We start from the raw sequence: 18,966 nt of genomic DNA, 5'->3' as shown, positions 1-18,966 counted from the left end.
AATCAGGTTGGACAGAGTCCCTATCCCACGTGGGACTTACCATCTCAATCCCCATTTTACAGATGAAGTAACTGAGGCCCAGAGAAGTGCAATGACTTGTACAAGGACACGGAGCAGACAAATGGAGGAGCTAGGATTAGAACCCAGGTGCTTCTGACTCCCAGGCCTGTGCTCTATAATGTTATATTGTGCTCTCCCAGAGTTCTGCATACAGTCAGTGCTCAATAAATACTATTGATTGATTCACTGATTGATTAAATGAAGCACCATTGGCCTAACAAACCCGCACTCTCTCTAGGGCACCCAGGGTCTTTGCCAAATGAAGCCACCCCTGGCCTAGCAAACCCATGCTTAATCAATTAATCAATCAATCACATTTACTCAGCATTTATTGTACACAGAATACTGTACTAAGCACTTGGGAGAGTACAATATAACAGAGTTGATAGACCCATTTCCTGCCCACAACTAGCTTACAGTACAGAGGGGGAGACTGACATTAATATAAATAAATAAATTATGGATTCATTCGTTCATTCAAACATATTTATTGAGCGCTTACTCTGTGCCGAGCACTGTATTAAGCGCTTGGGAAAGTACGATAGAAAAATAAAGAGAGTCATATGAACGTAAGTGCTGTGGGGCTGAGGGGGAATGAATAAAGCATGCAAATTCAAACGTAAAATTGACACGAAAGGGAACGGGAGAAGAAGAATTGAGGGCTTAGTTGGGAAAGGCCTGTTGGGGGAGATGTGATTTTAATAAGGTTTTGAAGGTGGGGAAAGTGATGGTCTGTCAGATATGAAGAGGGAGGGCACTCCACGCCAAAGGCAAGACGTGGGCAAGAGGTCAGTGATGAGGTAGATGAGATTGAGATACAGTGAGTAGATTGATATTAGAGGAGCTATGTGGGCTGGGTTGTAGTAAAATGGGGATTAAAACAGGGAGCCCCACGTGGAACAACCTGATTACCTTGTTTCTACCCCAGCATTTAGAACAGTGCTTGGCACATAGTAAGTGCTTAACAAATATCAGATTAATCATATTATTAGCAGTAGTAGGAATCAGGGAGGTAAGGAGCATGGCACTGGGGAAGGACCACAAGCCTGGGAGTCATGGGACCTGGGTTCTAATCCTGACTCCACAGTTTACCTGCTGTGGTCCCTTAGACAAGTCACTTCCCTTGGTTTCTTCATCTGTAAAATGGAGGTCCAATACCTCTTGTCCCTCCCTGTGAGCACCATGTGGGACAGGAACTGTGCCCAGCCTGATTGTATTGCAATCATATTGGACTCAATATGTCCAATACTGAATTTCTTATCTTCCCTCCCAAACCCTGCCCTCTCCCTGACTTTCCCATCACTGTAGACGGCACTACCATCCTTCCCGGCTCACAAGCCCACAACCTTGGTGTCATTCTCGACTCCGCTCTCTCATTCACCCCTCACATCCAATCCATCACCAAAACCTGCCGGTCTCACCTCCGCGACATCCCCAAGATCCACCCTTTCCTCTCCATCCAAACCACTACCATGCTGGTTCAATTTCTCATCCTATGCCGATTGGATTACTGCATCAGCCTCCTCTCTGATCTCCTATCCTTCTGTCTCTCCCCACTTCAGTCTATACTTCACACTGCTGCCCGGATCACCTTTGTGCAGAAATGGTCTGGGCATGTTACTCCCCTCCTCAAAAATCTCCAGTGGCTACCAGTCAACCTACGCATCAGGCAAAAACTCCTTACTCTAGGCTTCAAGGCTGTCCATCACCTCGCCCCCTCCTACCTCACCTCCCTTCTTTCTTTCTACAACCCAGCCCGCACCCTCTGCTCCTCTGCCGCTAACCTCCTCACTGTGCCTCGTTCTCACCTGTCCCGCCATCGACCCCCAGCCCACATCCTCCCCCTGGCCTGGAATGCCCTCCCTCCACACAACCGCCAAGCTAGCTCTCTGCCTCCCTTCAAAGCCCTACTGAGAGCTCACCTCCTCCAGGAGGCCTTCCCAGACTGAACCCCCTCCTTCCTCTCCCCCTCTCCATCCACACTGCCCTACCTCCTTCCCCTCCCCACAGCACCTGTATATATGTTTGTACAGATTTATTACTCTATTTATTTTACTTGTACATATTTACTATTCTATTTATTTTATTTTGTTAGTATATTTTGTTTTGTTGTCTGTCTCCCCCTTCTAGACTGTGAGCCCATTGTTGGGTAGGGACCATCTCTATATGTTGCCAACTTGTACTTCCCAAGCACTTAGTACAGTGCTCTGCACACAGTAAGCGCTCAATAAATATGATTGAATGAATGAATGAATGAATGAATTGCAGCTACCCCATTGTGTAGCACAGTGCTTGGCATATAGTAAGCTCTTAAAAAATATCTGAGTCACTGGGAATTCATAAAGGACCAGGGAGAAAATTCAGCAGTGGAAGGATGAGGTAGAAGGGAGAAGAAGCAGCGTGGCCTAGTGGATAGAGGATGGGCCTAGGAGTCAGAAGGACTGAGGTTCCAATTCCACTCCACCCCTTGTCTGCTGTGTGACCTCGGGCAAGACACTTCTACGTGCCTCAGTCACCTCATCTGTAAAATGGGGATTAAGACTGTGAGCTTCATGTGGGACATGGACTGTGTTTAACCTGATTAGGCTGCATCTACCCCAGAGCTTGGTACAGCATAGATATGTACATATCTGTAATTTATTTATTTATATTAATGTTTGTCTCCCCCCCCCCCAGACTTAGAAGCAGACTTAGACTTAGAAGCAGACCTAGACTTAGACTTAGAAGCAGCATGGCTCAATGGAAACAGCCCGGGCTTGGGAGCCAGAGGTCATGGGTTCTAATCCCGACTCCACCACTTGTCAGCTGTGTGACTTTGGGCAAGTCACTTAACTTCTCTGTGCCTCAGTTCCCTCATCTGTAAAATGGGGATTAAGACCATGAGCCCCACGTGGGACAACCTGATCACCTTGTATTCCCCCCAGTGCTTAGAACAGTGCCTCGCACATAGGTGCTTAACAAATGCCATCATCATTATTATTATTATTAAGCTTGTTGTGGGCAGGGAATGTGTCTGTTCATTGTTATACTGGTCTCTCCCAAGTGCTTAGTACAGTGCTCTGCACACAGCCCGTTGTTGGGTAGGGACCGTCTCCACATGTTGCCAACTTGTACTTCCCAAGCGCTTAGTGCAGTGCTTTGCACACAGTAAGCGTCTGCACACAGTAAGTGCTCAATAAATGTGATTGAATGAATGAATAAATAAATAAATACGATTGAATGAATGAATGAAATACCATAAAAAAAGGAACAGCCTTTCCACCACTCCCCAGAAATTCCAACACTCTGCCAGGGTCTCTGAGAGTCTCATGGACCTCACTGCTGCAGCTGAGCAAGAAGATCTCACTTCTTCTGCCTGCTGTGTGCTTGATCTCTCCAGAGAGGAGAAAGAAAGACCCAAAACATGGAACGTATTAGCCTCCCAGGAAGACCTGCCCCAGTTTTGAGCATGTGCAAGGGGGTAAAAAAAAAAATCCAACTTTTGTCTCAGCCAGAAAAGGAGATGTAAAGGGGAAAGGGAGCCGGCCACCACAGAATTCAGCTTTGAGGGGGTTTGTCTAGCCCTCAGCCCCATTTGCTTCTCATTAAGAGAACCTCCTGCCTGGAAGGGGTTGGGGGTGGGAGGTAGGGAGGGACTCCTTGATCTTACCAAACCCCAAGAATAGCCTGACTTCACAGGCAGTACTATGTCAAATTGAGCATTCAGCCTTTTCTTCTGGATAGAAATATCGGGAAAAGCCAGAGCCATGTTTTCCAGAATACGTCTGGAAGAATATGTCTCAGCCCTGCTGGAGAAGTAGCACGGCCTAGTGGATAGAGCACAAATCTTGGAAGCAGAGGACCTGGGTTCTAATCCCGGGTCCACCACTTGCCTGCTGAGTAAACTTGGGCAAATCACTTCACATAATAATAATAATAATAATAATAATAATAATAATAATAATAGCATTTATTAAGCGCTTACTATGTGCAAAGCACTGTTCTAAGCACTGGGGAGGTTACAAGGTTATCAGGTTGTCCCACGGGGGGCTCACAGTCTTTATCCCCATTTTACAGATGAGGTAACTGAGGCCCAGAGAAGTGAAGTGACTTGCCCAAAGTCACACAGCTGACAATTGGTGGAGCCGGAATTTGAACCCATGACCTCTGACTCCAAAGCCCATGCTCTTTCCACTGAGTCACGCTGCTTCTCACTTCTCTGTGCCTCAGTTCTTTCACCTGCAAAACGGGGATTCAAACACCTGGGTTTTTTTTGCCTTGTTTTTATGGTATTTGTTAAGCACTTATTATGCGCCAGGCATTGTACTGAGTGCTGGGTGGAAAAAAACTTATCAGGTTGGACATGGTCCTTGTCCCACATGTGGCTCACAGTCTTGATCCCCATTTTACCTGTTCTCTCTCCCTTTTAGATTGTGAGCCCCATGTGGGACGGGGGCTGTGCTGTGTCTGACCCATTTATCTTGTACTGGCCCCAGTGCTTGGCACATAGTAAATGCTTTACAAGTGTCACAATCCTTATCAATATGCTGACATCACTTCTGGACATGGTCTGCACAGCTCTCTAAAAAGTCCAGGCACAGCTGAAATTCATTTTGGTGCCCAGTTCAAGCCCCCTCTGCACAGAGGCTTCCTGGGAGAGAAGCAGTTCCCCTTTGGTGCCAGGCTGCATGGTGAGCCTTGCACCCATGGAGCTGCAGACAGCTGGTGAAACAGCTCAACCAAGGTGGGCTGGTCTGTACAGGGCAGGGAGGAAGGAGGTGGCAGGATGGTGAAGGGGTGCCCTGAGCTCAGAAAAAACACAAGAAGACCGGAGTGCTCTGCCAGTCAGGCCAAACATGCTAGGGCACAAAGGAATAGTTGGGTTTACCCCATGGTACCCCAGAAACACGGCCTGTCCACTTCTGCTTCAGCTTAGACTTGCTTCCTGTTCAGCTGGAGTGGCCCCAGACATATCTCTGGTCCCCCAGGGGCTCATCTGGCCAATGTAGACAGAAGAGTCCTGTCTACCCGAAATCAATAGTATTTATTTGAGGCCTGGTGAAAAGCACAGGGCCTCAGAGTTGGGGGGTTCTAATTCTCTCTCTGTCACTTGCTGCTGTGTGACTTTGAGCAAGTCACTTCACTTCTCTGTGCCTCAGTTACCTCGTCTGAAAAATGGAGATTAAGATTGTGAGCCCCATGTGGGACATGGACTGTGTCCAACCTGATTAGCTTGTATCTACCCCAGTACTTATTACAGTGCTTGGCGTATAGCACTGTAGGAGAAGCAGCGTGGCTCAGTGGAAAGAGCATGGAATTTGGAGTCAGAGGTCATGGGTTCAAATACCGGCTCCACCAACTGTCAGCTGTGTGACTTTGGGAAAGTCACTTAACTTCTCTGTGCCTCAGTTACCTAATCTGTAAAATGGGGATTAAAACTGTGAGCCCCCCGTGGGACAACCTGATCACCTTGCAACCTCCCCAGCGCTTAGAACAGTGCTTTGCACATAGTAAGTGCTTAACAAATACCGTTATTATTATTATTATATAGCAGATGCTTAACAAATGCACTAAAAAAAAAAAGAAGTCCAACTGAACTAAAGCGGCTCAGCCTGAAAGCATAGTACACCCTTCTTCCAACGAGGATCTTGTAGCTTCACCATTCCACAAGTCTTCAGTCTCTCACACTGCCCCATACAGGATCTTCCCTTATTCTCTAGGAAATCTCCAGGCAAGCCTCAGGCCATCTGGATCAGAAGTTCACTAGTCATTTCATCTCCTGAAGGTGGAGATCTGAGGTGCGATGATGAGTTGGCCTGACAGCAAAAGAAGTGGCTACCTCCCTAGGGGTCTCTCCAGGGGACATGACAGATTTCCAGGGGGTTTACAGCACTGACAGACAGTGAGCTCCTTGAGGGGGGAACTGTTTCTACTAGTTCTGTTGTACTCAGCCAAATGAGGAAGCACTTGGTAAGCTCTCAATACACATCACTGATGGAGTGACCTATTGATAATCTACGTCTCTTCCCCTTTCACCTTCTCTTCACGCTAAAGTGGTCATGGTCAGCAGCCAGTGGGAAACCCCTAGTCCAGTGTAGTGGATCAGCAGCTCTGGGTCGAGGGTCAGTTATTGATAGTAGTGGTCTGAAAGGGACCCCCCACCCACGTCATTATGATTATTAAAAATATAATACATTTATAAAATTACATATTTGGGAAGCCATGTGGCCTAATGGAAAGAGCCTAGGCCCGGGAGTCAGAGGACCTGGGTTCTAATCCCAGCTCCACCATTTGTCTGCTGCGTGACCTTGGACAAGTCAGTTCACTGTGCCTCAGTTACCTCATCTATAAAATAAGGATTAAGACTGTGCATCCCTGTGGGATATGGACTTTGTCCAACCTGATTATTTTGTATCTACCGAGAACTCAGCGCTTAGAACAGTGCCAGCGCTTAGAACACTGCTTTGCACATAGTAAGTGCTTAATAAATGCCATTATTGTTATTATTAAGTAGAGGAAGAGGGCATTTGTTAAGCGCTTACTATGGACAATCACCGTATTAAGTGCTGGGGCAGTTACAAGGTAATCAGGTCCCACTTTGCTCACATTCTAAGTATAAGGGAGCATAGGTATTGAATCTTTGCCTTATATAATAGAAATAGCACAGGTCTGAGAGTCAGATGGCCTTGGTTCTAAGTCAGGCTCTGCCAATTGTTTGCAGTGTTACCTTGGGCAAGTGAATTCACTTCTCTGTGCCTTGGTTTCCTCAACTGTAACAATATGGATTCTCTGTTCTACTTAGACTGTGAGCCTCATGAAGAACAGGGACTGTGTCTGACCTAATTAACTTGTACCTACCCCAGGACTTAGAACAGTGCTTGACACATCCTAAGCCCTTAACAAATACCATAAAAATAAAACAAAACAGGAGAGGGCAGAGAATCCTCTTGGAAAGAGACAGTTCTACATTTCAAAGGCTTCCAGGGCCTCCCAGGAGTCAATTGTGTTGTGAGTGTGCTAGACCAGATAAAAATCTGTGTCTGATCGGATTAGCGTTTCTCTCCCCCAGCGCCCAGCACAGCCTGGGGTATGGCAGAGAAGAAGGACAGGAGGCGGGAGGAATGGTTAAGAGACAGATGGAGTGAGCAAGGGAGATTTGATAGGCAGAAAAGGAGACTGTAAACTAAGCCATAGCCAGGAAAGCACGGGAAAAAGTAGAGTGACGGGTAGCTAAAGCAGAGCTGATAAAGCACAGGGGAATGTGGGGGAGAGCTGATGGAGAACATGAAAACTGATGGTTCTGGGCAAAATAATAATAATAACGGCATTTAGTAAGTGCTTACTATGTGTAAAGCACTGCTCAAAGCGCTGGGGAGGTTACAAGGTGATCAGGTTGTCCCACAGGGGGCTCGCAGTCTTAATCCCTATTTTACAGATGAAGTAACTGAGGCACAGAGAAGTTACGTGACTTGCCCAAAGTCACACAGCTGACAGTGGCAGAGCCGAGATTTGAACCCATGACCTCTGACTCCAAAAGGCAAAAGGCTGTGGAGGGCACAAAGCCCATGGTGGGCAGGGAATGTGTCTACCAACTCTGTTATACTGTACTTAGTATAGTTTTCTGCACACAGTAAGCACAGAATGCCATTAATTGATAAAAAGACTCTTGCAAAAGGGAACAGTGCATTCTACTCAGGGTTTCAGAAAAACCATGCCTGCGGCTGGGCATAAGATAGACTGAGAAGGGGAGGGGTTGGAAGCAGGGCAGCTGTAAGGAGGCTGCTGTGGAAATCCAGTTTGAGGAGCGGGAAGGGGGAACCCATGAAATATTTTTGAAGAATGACAGGCTTTCTGGAATGATTAAATATGAGGAACAAATGAGACATCAAAGATAACACTACTAAAAATAATACTTGTTAAAGCATCATTCATTCATTCAATCGTGTTTATTGAGCACTAACTGTGCACAGAGCACTGTACTAAGTGCTTGGGAAGTACAAATCAGCAATATATAGAGACAGTCCCTACCCAACAATGGGCTCACAGTCTAGAAGGGGCAGACAGGCAAAAAAAAAAACCAAAAACAAGTAGACAGGTGTCAGTACCAAAAGAATAAATTGATTTATAGCTATATACACATCATTAATAAAATAAATAGAGTAATAAATATGTACAAATATATGCAAGTGCTGTGGGGAGGGGAAGGGGGAAGGCCAGAGGGAGGGAGGGGGGATGGGGAGGGAGAGGAGAAGGAGGAGAGAAAAAAGGGGGTGCTCAGTCTGGGAAGGCCTCCTGGAGGAGGTGAGCTCTCAGTAGGGCATTGAAGGGAGGAAGAGAGCTAGTTTGGCAGATATGTGGAGGGAGGGCATTCCAGGCCAGAGGTAGGACGTGCGCTGGGATCGACAGCGGGACAGGAGAGAATGAGGCAGATTGAGGAGGTGGCAGAGGAGCGGAGTGTGTGGGCTGGGCTGGAGAAGGAGAGAAGAGAGGTGAGGTAGGAGGGAGTGAGGTGATGGAGACCTTTGAAGCAGAGAGTGAGGAGTTTTTGCTTGATTCGAAGGTTGATAGGCAACCACTGGAAATTTTTGAGGAGGGCAGTGACATGTCCAGAACGTTTCTGTACAAAGATAATCGGGGCAGCAGAGTGAAGTATAGACTGAAGTGGGGAGAGAGAGGATGGGATCACTATGTGCTAAGCTTTGTGCTCAAAGTATGATCCTCATCTGTAAAATGGGCATGAAGACGGTGAGCCCCATGTGGGACACTGTCTGTGTCCAACCTGATTAGCTTGAATCTTTACCAGTGCTCAGAACAGTTGGGAAAGAAAAAAGCTTGGTTGGAGGGAGGGGGGGAAAGGTTGGACACAGACCTGTTCCCAAATGAGGCCTCCAGTCTAATGGGGAGGGAGAGTACCCAATTCCCTTTAACAAATTAGAAAATTAAGGCAAAGAGAAGTTGAGTGACTTTTCCATGGTCACACAGCAGTAAGGGGCAGGGCTGATATTGGAAACCAAGTCTCCCGACTTCCAGGCCCGTACTCTATCCACTGGGAGACACTGCTTCTCTTGCACCAAGCCCACAAATTGACAGTTGACCTTGACCAAGTAAAGAAGCAAGGGCTTGGGAAGTATGATAAGAAGTTCCATTTTGGCCATATATTGTTTAAAATGTCAGCAGACGATCCAGATGGAAACACTCCAAAGGCAGGAGGAAGTAAGAGGTTAAAGAGCAAGTGACAGGTCAGGGCCGAAGAGGTGGAGTCAGAAGCAGTCTGTAGACTGAGGGTAGTGGAAACCATGTTGGCTCAATAGTTCCCAGGGAGTGAGAACTACAAAAAGAACAGCGGTTTCAGTTCTGAGAAGCATCATGGTTTAGTGGAAAGAGCGAGGACCTAGGAGTCAGAGGGCCCGGGTTCTAATCCTGACTCTGCCACTTATCCGCTGTGTGACCCTGGGCAAGGCAATTCACTTTTCGGTGCCTCATTTCCCTCATCTACAAAATGGGGGTTCAATGCCTGTTCTCCTTCCTACCCTGAGTCTCATGTGGGACCTGATTATCTTATAACTTCCCCAGGGCTTAGGACTGTGCTTGACGCATAGTAAGCGCAAAACAAGTATTGTTTATTGTTATTGTTATTATCCTGGGCCTGGAGGACTTTGTTAAGTTCATGAGTCAGAAGAGCAAGGAGACCTGGCCCTGGGGGCCAAGAAGGAGCAGCTGAGAGAGGTAGATGAAAAGAACTAGTGGAGATGGGTCCTTCCACCTCTCCAATCATTCAGTCAATCCATCAGTGGCATTCACTGAGCATTGACTGTGTGCAGAGAACTGTACTAAGCATTTGGGAGAGTACAATACCCCAGAGTTGGTAGACAATGTTCCCGGCCCATGAGAACTTTACAGTCTTAAGGAGGAGACATACATTGAAATAAATTGGGGATATGTACCTAAGTGCTGTGAGGCTGAGGGTGGAGTGAGTAAAGGGTACAAATCCAAGTGGAAGGGTGACACAGAGGAAGAGGGAGTAGGGAAAATGAGAGCTTAAATCAAGTAAGACAACTTGGAGGAGATTTTCCAACCCTTTAAATGACTTCTTCCAAGCTTTTCAAGAGCCTCTTCCCATTAGGGTCCAGGACTGGGCCCCGGTCTTTGGGAAAAGGCCAGAGAATTTGAAAGGATTGAAAGGGCCAATCTAGCGAGGAGCCCAATTCTCTCTCCCACTCACATCACGCTCCCGGCTAAGCAAATATTGGACGATGCCCACCAACCCTCATCCTCCCTGACACAAGCTTCCGGTAACTGAAAAAGGAGGTGGTTGGATGTGCTGGGAGCACGGGGAGCCTTGACTGAATGCCCCAGAAACCAGGCTCTCTGAACAATTAAAGCTCTATGTGATCTGGAGAAAAATAGCACCCTGGTACCTGCTGAAAACCCTGCGTTTTCCCTACCACCACCCCTGCGCAAGAGGTGTGGAGGAGAAATAGAATATCCGAAGTCAGATGCTGACCTGTCACAGTGCTATCATGAATGAGCCTTTCCTAATACTTGAGCAGAAATGCCAGCTATCTGTATTTGGTGCTGGATTTGCTGAAGTAGTTCACCTATATCTGCACTTCCGGTTACCTCCTGTCCAGATTTCCTGCACAACTTCCAAATGTTGTGAGAGGGCAGTAGTTTTCCAGTTCCCACCCCTGAATGGCAGAGAGAGGAGGAAGAGGCAGAATTGCCCTCTCTGGGCAACCCTAAATGCCCCTTTGGGAGAACTGGCACTGGACAACAATTCTGCAGAAGAGCTACTCACTCCCTCTATCTCGTCTTCCTCCCACTCTCTCCCTCACCCCGCCATAGCTTCTCTCACACTGATCCCCAAATCTAGAAAGCACAGGGGTCTCTTGGCCCCAAATAATGATAATAATAATAATATTTGCTAAGCACCTACTAGGTGTCAAGCACTGTTCTAAGCGCCGGGGTAAAGATAAACTGGTCCCACATGGGGCTCACAATCTAAGTAGGAGGGAGAAGCAGTATTGAATCCCCAATTCACAGATGAGGGAACTGAGGCCCAGAGAGTGAAGTGCCTTGTTCAAGGTCACACAGCAGGCAAATGGCAGAGCTGGGATTAGAACCTAGGTCCTCTGACTCCCAGGCCCGTGCTCTTTCTACAAGGCCACATTGCTTCAAGAGCAATGCCTGTGGCTAGTTTTCCCCAGCTCTGAGAGCAAGGCGCTGCAATTTCCAGAAGCCTGGGACAGCTCCCCAGGAAAAGCCTCCTAGGCAAGGATTCAGTCAATTGCTCAATTGCTCGGGATTAAAGAATGCCATCAAAAATTCCTCCTAACCCCAGTGAGAGGCCCAGAGTCAGCTGTTTCCTACATAATAACCACCAATCTGTTATTTGATATTTGCAGGTTTCCCAAGTCAAACTTGTGTCAGGTATTTTATGAAGGCAGGAAACAGATAGAGGGGGGTGAGAGGAGAGAATTGGGGCAAGAGCCTCAGGGGACCTCAATTAGTAAACCAGATAAAGGGGAACCACAGGCTATCTTGGTTTCCTAAAGTACCAGGGGGGATAGAGATGCCAATTTTCCAACTGCTGTCACTCAAAGGATTAATTGTCACTCAAAGGATTAACTGCCACTCAAAAGAGGACGAATGCAGGGATTCCCGAAGGGAAAATGGGAACGGGCCAGATGTTTTTCCTTGTCCTTCCCAGCCTCGATTCTCAACAAGAATCTCACCGCTGGGGCCACCAAGTTGCAAACAAACTTAAGGGGTTTGAAACCAGTGGGAATCCCCAGGACTTTTTATTATTTGAGACAGAAAGTGAAACATCTAAACTTGAGGCAAATAATAGCCACAAAACTAAATTTTTCTAGCAGAGTACTTCTTTTACTTATTCCTTTCCTCCACCAGCTCCTCTTGCCCCTGCCACAGCTCTAACTTTATTAGTTAAATAAATACTTATTTCATTTAATGGACACAGCCTATTACATGCGTAAGCACAAATTACACTTTTAGAAATCAGAGGCTTCCCCTCCGGGAAATTTTGGGACAGGGAGAGAGAAAGGCAGACGGAAAAGGGGCGGGGGGGAGAGGAAAAGAGCTATGCAGTCGCAAATTCTCCACTACTCAGGTTACGCCACAAAATGAATATTTTTTGGGTGGGGGAGAGGGGGCTAGGAGAAGTCTATTTTCTTGTTTTTAAGCTCATCAATTCTATTAGATTGCTAGGCTACAGGAACTCTGAAATAGGCACCCCCTGCTTTTACTATTTTAGAGCCCGGGTGGACAAGGGCACAGAGAAAACCGGCTTTGTCAAAGTGGAAATGACGAACCATTTGTCAAAGGGGCTAAATGGCTGTGATTAGGTTGCCCGGGCAAGCAGATTTTTTTTATTTGAGGAGTTTGGGTCTCTCATTGCCATCTGACTGTTCCTAATTAGTCAGAGGTAGCCCTGCTCCCCTGACCTCAGGATTTAAGAGCTTTAATGTCAAATCAAGCAGCTTCGTTTAAAAGTCCCATACTCTGAACCGTTGACGCGGCTGCTACAGCCTCCGTGATGCCTGCTGCCAAGGATTTATGACACACGCTGGAACTAATCTGCCGCTTTTTAACTGGTGTTATTACACATCTGGTCATGAAAGGAGCAGCAGGGAAAGCTCAGCCAGGAACTACTAGCACTCCTCTCTCTCTCCTTCTCTCTCCTAATGTGGCCCGCTGATCTCGCAATGATAGCAAGAACTGATAGGAGCTGATAGCGAGGGCCTGACGGGCCACCCGGGCAATATCAGCCGTGCAATATCAGCCCACTACCCCTGTAATATCAGCCCAGGGCTGCACACCTTAAAATTCTTCCGCTCAGAAGAAAGATGCTGTGCTAATAAAGATTTCGAAATCTAGAGACCTAAAGGAAAAAGTTACAATTTAAAAATTCGCTTTCTCAAAGCTGCCTTGGGACGACATTTTCACTAGCTGAGAGAAACAGCTATTCGAAGGTGGAGGTACAGAGGGGAAAAAAAGCCATCTGAATAAGTCTGAAGAGTCACCGAAGAACTGCAGGACAGTTTAATTACATACATATTGTGTACAGTCCTCCGGGAGATAATACGAGAGGGAAATACACACACAGACAGACACACACACACACACACACACACACACACACATAAATGAAACTATACAGTGTTGGGGGAACCTTTTTTCAACAATTTCAAAGTTGGTTGTTTTTAAAAGGGGCAGTCCCGGCTTTCCCTCCAATGCCAAGACATGGTTTTGAATCTGTAGGTGCCCCTGCTCTCCAGAGGCCCCCCAACCCCCTCCCCAGGGCCCCCACCCCCACCCCCACCCAAGATGAGCACTCCTTGGAAACTGGGTCAGCTATCAAAGTATTTTTGTCAGCCACTAACCTTCTTTATGATTGCACTGCCGTGGTGGGAAGGCGTGGGGGAGGCTACCCTTAAACCCCCGCAGGTAGTAACGGCCCCCCACACCCGCCTTGCACCTGGGACCCCCTAGCACAAAGGATAAGGAGCCTTTTGAGTCGCCGCCCGGCAACACAGACTAGAGACGGGTTTCCAGACCGGCTGCTGTCCCGCAAGCCTGCCGGCTCCTGGGAGATAAGACCGGCAAGACCCCCGGCCCGTCTCCACGACAAGATGGATCGGAAAGGTGTGAAACAGGAGACACTGTAAAAGTTTACGAGAGGCCCGGGGGCGAGATCTCCTGCAAAGGGGGAGGGGAACTCCATGCAACCCGGACTTTTTGGCAGAGCACGTCTCCCCCCGGAGAAAGCTCCAGAAAAAAAAGGGAGGACAACCTTTTAGAGCCTTTTAGAGGGCCGGGAGCTCGGACCCGGGATCCCCCCTCCTCATTTTTCTTATTTAAATAAGATGAAAGAGGCCCAGACCTCCCCCGGCATCCTCCGCCGGCCAGGTGGGGTGGACGGGTCCGGAGTTGGTCCCGGAGGTGGCCTCGGAGGTGACCCCGGCGGTAAGCGGCGGGTGTCCCCTTTGGACTTACCCGGGGTCCGGAGGCGCGGTGTGGGCGAGCGTGGAGCATGTGGAGCAGCAGGAGCAGGAGAAGCAGGTGGGAGGTGACCATCCGGCCCCGGAGCCGCGGGAGCATGGTGCCGGCGGCGGGGGAGGCTGCGGAACGGCTCGGAGGGCGGCCCGGAGGGGGCGGCTCGGAGCGGGGGTCCGCGGGCACCACCCGCCCCCGCTGCTCGGTGGGAGGCCCGGCGCTGCTGGGGGCCCAGGGGTCTGGGCGGGGTGGGGGTGGGGTGTCGGCCGGGTCCGCTGGGGCCGGTCCCGCGCGGGCCGGGCATCAACCGGGCAGCGGGCTCCGTGCGGCCGCCCCCCGCAGCCTCGGCGGGGCCGCCCTCGCCCTCCCTGTCGCCCCCCGGCCCTCCCGCTGGCAGCCCGGCCCTCTGTCCCTCGGTCCCTCTCCCGGGCCGCGTTAGGTAAGAAGGGGTGGTGGGGGGCCATGGGGATCCCCGTTATAAGGCGGGGGGCGGGGGCGGGGGCGGGGCGGGGAGGGGCGGGGCGGGACGGACCCCGGCCCTCGCCCGTCACTGCGCCGCGGACCGAGGGTCCAGCCAATGGCACAACGACCCACCGACCGACGGCAGAGCGGGCAGGGCGGGCAGGGCGGGCAAGGGGCGGGTGGGCAGGGAGGGGCCGGCCCTCACCCTCTCCTCACCCCTCCCCGCTGCTCTCCCCCACACCTCAATCTCTCCCTTCTTGCATCCCTTCCACCCCCTATTCTTCCATCTCTACCCCTTTCCTCCCTTTCCTTCCCTCCTCCCTCTCTCCCTCCCACTTTCCTTCTTTCCTCCCTCTCCCCTCCCTTTCTCTCTCCTTCCCTCCCTCGCTCGGCTCCTTCTCTCCCCCTACCTCAATAATAATAATAATAATAATGGCATTTATTAAGCGCTTACTATGTGCAAAGCACTTTCTAAGCGCTGCGGAGGTTACAAGGTGATCAGGTTGTCCCACGTGGGGCTTACAGTCTTAATCCCCATTTTACAGATGAGGTAACTGAGGCACAGAGAAGTTAAGTGACTTGCCCAAAGTCACACAGCTGACAAGTGGCGGAGCTGGGATTTGAACCCATGACCTCTGACCCCAAAGCCCGGGCTTTTTCCACTGAGCCACGCTGTCCTTCCATCCCTTCCACCCCACATTCTTACAGCTATCCCCCTTTCCTCCCTTTCCTTCTCTCCTCCCTCTCTCCCTCCCACTTTCCTTCTTTCCTCCTTCTCCCCTCCCTTTCTCTCTCCTTCCCACCCTCTCTCGACTCCTTCTCTCCCCCTACCTCAATCCCTCCCTCCCTCCTTCCATCCCTTCCGCCCCCCATTCTTCCATCTCTCCCCTTTTCCTCCCTTTCCTTCTCTCCTCCCTCTCTTCCTCCCACTTTCCTTCTTTCCTCCCTCTCCCCTCCCTTTCTCTCTCCTTCCCTCCCTCGCTCGGCTCCTTCTCTCCCCCTCCCCAATCCCTCCCTCCTTCCATAACTTCCACCCTCCCCATTCTTCCATCTCTCCCCTTTTCCTCCCTTTCCTTCTTGCCTCCCTCTCCCTCCCTTTCTCTCTCTCCCTACATCGCTCGATCCCCTTCCATTCATTCATTCAGTCGTATTTATTGAGCGCTTACTGTGTGCAGAGCACTGTACTAAGAGCTTGAAAAGTCCATTTAGGCAACAAATAGAGACCATACCTACCCAACAACGGGCTCACAGTCGGGGGGGGGAGGGGGGGTATCCCTTCCACACACACACACACACACACCGTTTTTCCATCTCTCCCCTTTTCCTCCCTTTCCTTCTCTCCTCCCTCTCTTACTTCCACTTTCCTTCTTTCCTCCCTCTTTGCTCCCTCTCTCTCCTTCCCTCCCTCGCTCGACCTCCTCTCCCCCACCTCAATCCCTCCCTCCTTCCCTCCCTTCCACCCCCCCATTCTTCCATCTCTCCCCCTTTTCCTCCCTTTCCTTCTTTCCTCCCTCTCTTGCTCCCACTTTCCTCGCTTTCTCTCTCCCTCTTTCCATCTGCGCTCCTTCCCTGTCTCACTCGTTCCCCGTGTTCTTCTTTCCTCCTCTCTCCATCTGTCGCTTGCCCGCTCTCCGTCTTTCCGTCCCTCCTTCGCTGTCCCCGCTCCCTCGCTGTCTCCCCGGTCCTCCTTCTTCTTCGCGCCCCGTGGGGAACCTGGGGGTCTCGGGTTAGCGCGGTCCGGACTCGGTAGAACGGGTCCGGGGTGGTCGAGGGGCGCCCTGTTGGCCGGGGGCCTGTGCCCCGACACTAGCCGGCCTGGGCGGGGCTGGGGCTGGGGCGGGGAGGGGCCAAAGAGGGCTATTCTCTGGAGCTGTACTCTCTCCCAAGCGCTCTGCACAGTGGTCTTCACATATCAAGCGCTCAATAAATACCATTGCTTGATTGCCCAGTGGTGGAGTAGATACAATACAATCAGATCAGACACAATCTCTGACTCACAGTCTTACTTGCAATGAAGAACCTGAAGCGGAGAGAAGATGTGACTTGCCCAAGGTCACACACCCGGCAACTGGAAGAATTGGGATGAGAACCCAGGTCTCCTGTGCTCTTTCCACTAAGATGCTCCTCTTCTCTGTCTCTGCCACCCTCCCTTCCAGCTAGCAGAGGTGCCTGGGATTACTGGGCAGTGAAGCCTGGGCAGAGGGGCATGGCTAGGGAGGGAACCAGAAAGGAATGGGAAGACTGGGAAAGGAACCCAGAAAGGAATGGGAAGACTGGGAAAGGAACCGGGGAAAAGGAATAGGATGACCCTTGAGGCCAGGTCTGGGGCAAAGCAAGGAGTAAGTGTCTTGGAAGCAGCATGGCCTACTGGAAAAAGCCTGGGCCTGGGAGTCAGAGGACCTGGGTTCTAATCTCAGCTCTGCTAATTGCTTGCTGTGTGATCTGGGGCAAGTCACTTCACTTCTCTGTGCCCCAGTTCTCCTTTTCTCCCTCCTACTTTGACTGTGAGCCCCATGAGCCCCATGTGGGACAGGGACTGTGTCCATCTGATGAATTTAATAATAATAATAATAATAATAATAATAATAACAATAATGGCATTTGTTAAGCACTTACTATGTTCAAAGAACTGTTCTAAGCACTGGGGAGGCTACAAGGTGATCAGGTTGTCCCTCGGGGGGCTCACAGTCAATCCCCATTTTACAGGTGAGGTAACTGAGGCACAGAGAAGTTAAGTGACTTGCCCAAAGTCACACAGCTGACATTTTCCAGAGCCGGAATTTGAACCCATGACCACTGCCTCCAAAGCCCATGCTCTTTCCACTGAGCCATGCTGAATTTGTGTCTACCCCAGAACTTAGAAGTGTTTGCTTAACAAATACCATAAAAAATAAGGATCTGGGAGCCCAAGACAAACCACAGAGTGGACTTGCTGCCAGGAGGGCATGTCCTGGGTTCGGTTCTCTTAAGATTCTCTTTCAGCCCCCTCTTCCTGAAATAGGAAATTCCTGGGTGAGACCAACGGGGAAGCAAATGCCTTCCGGGTCAAGTCAGGGTTCAGGAGAGACAGGAGTCCCCGTCACCACTACACATTCCACTGCTTCAGGTGTGGGGTACACCTGAACCAGGAGCCCCAGGAGCCAGAGTCCCAGGAACCCCATAAGCCCCAGAGCTCCAGAAGCCCCAGGTGTCCCAGAGCCCCAGAGACTGCAATGGAGGGAGGGTGGAGTTATCCAAAATCCTTTTGAACCTGTTGTGTGAGAAAAAATCCCAGTGGGTCAACTAAAGATACACCCAGCCATATATCCCTGAAACACCCCCAAGGTGCAGAAGTGCAACCACATAGAGGTTAGAGGCAAGAAGTTTGTGGATGAACTGAATAATAATAGTGATGATGGTATTTATTAAGCCCTCATTGTGTACCGAGCATTGGGGCATATACGAGCTCCTCAGAAGGGACACGGTCCCTGCTCCATACAGGGTTCACAGTCCAAGAGGGCGGGAGAGCAGAGGTGAAGAAACTGAGGCACGGAGAAGTTAAGTGACTTCAGGCAAGCAAGCAAGGCAAGTATTGTACTTTCCTAAGGGTTTAATACAGGGCTCTGCCCACAGTATACACTCAACAAAGAAAGACGGGACCCTTGAGGGACCCTTACAGTTAGGGGATTGGAGGGGGAGGAGGAGCCCATGAAGGAGACTACGAATGAAGGGCCAGAGAAATAAGAGGAGAATCAGGAGAGGACGGAGTCAGTGAAGCCAAGGTTGGATAAAGTGTTGAGGAGAAGGGGATGGTACACAGCGTCAAAGGCAGCAGAGAGGTCGAGGAGGATTAGGATGGAGCAGGAGCCATTGGATTTGGCAAGAGGGAGGTCATTGTTGACCTTTGAGAAGGCAATTTCAGTGGAGTGGAGGAGACGGAAGCCATATTGGAGGGGGTCTGGGAGAGAGTTGGTGGAGAGGAATTCGAGATAGCACGTGTAGATGACTCACTCCAGGAGTTTGGAGAGGAAGGGTAGGAGGGAGATGGGGTGGTAACTAGAGGGGGCTGTGGGGTCAAGGTGGGGGGGGGATCTTTTTTAGGATGGGGTAGACGTAGGCATAACAGACATGCTCTGTGCCCATACTGATCTTAGAGGGGGAGGCAGGCATTAATCTGACTAAATAAGTCATTTATAATATATAATTCCAAGATACGTACATAAGTGCTTTGGGGTTGTTTTCAAAAACAATTGCACTAGCCCTAACCTCACCAAGTTGGGAAGGTGGGAAGCGACTGTCATTAGGGACCAGGAACTGGAAGCATTGGTCATTCAGGACTCAGGAATCAGGAGAGGCAGCATGTCCTAGTGGAACGAACACAGGGAGTCATAGTGCCTGGATTCAAATCCCAGCTCCACCACTTGATAATAATAATAATAATGATAATAATTGTCTGCTATGTGACCTTGG

At 49.8% G+C, this 18,966-nt stretch overlaps 1 protein-coding gene across 4 annotated transcripts in view; it reads right to left on the bottom strand.

Moving 5' to 3' along the window:
- SMOC1 (SPARC related modular calcium binding 1) overlaps positions 1-14,431 on the bottom strand; it is a 168,996-nt gene extending 154,565 nt beyond the window's left edge. For 3 of the 4 annotated variants that reach the window (XM_038765635.1, XM_038765638.1, XM_038765639.1), the window contains exon 1: positions 14,056-14,431. In XM_038765635.1, the coding sequence (XP_038621563.1) occupies positions 14,056-14,160 (105 nt within the window). In that variant the 5' untranslated portion in view covers positions 14,161-14,431. The remainder of the gene's footprint in view (positions 1-14,055) is intronic. The other variant, XM_038765636.1, reaches the window with a different exon arrangement.
- Positions 14,432-18,966: the final 4,535 nt, after the last annotated feature.

Source organism: Tachyglossus aculeatus, chromosome 23 (assembly GCF_015852505.1).
Source record: "Tachyglossus aculeatus isolate mTacAcu1 chromosome 23, mTacAcu1.pri, whole genome shotgun sequence".
Classification (NCBI taxonomy): domain Eukaryota; kingdom Metazoa; phylum Chordata; class Mammalia; order Monotremata; family Tachyglossidae; genus Tachyglossus; species Tachyglossus aculeatus.
This window is presented reverse-complemented; position numbering and strand designations above follow the sequence as displayed.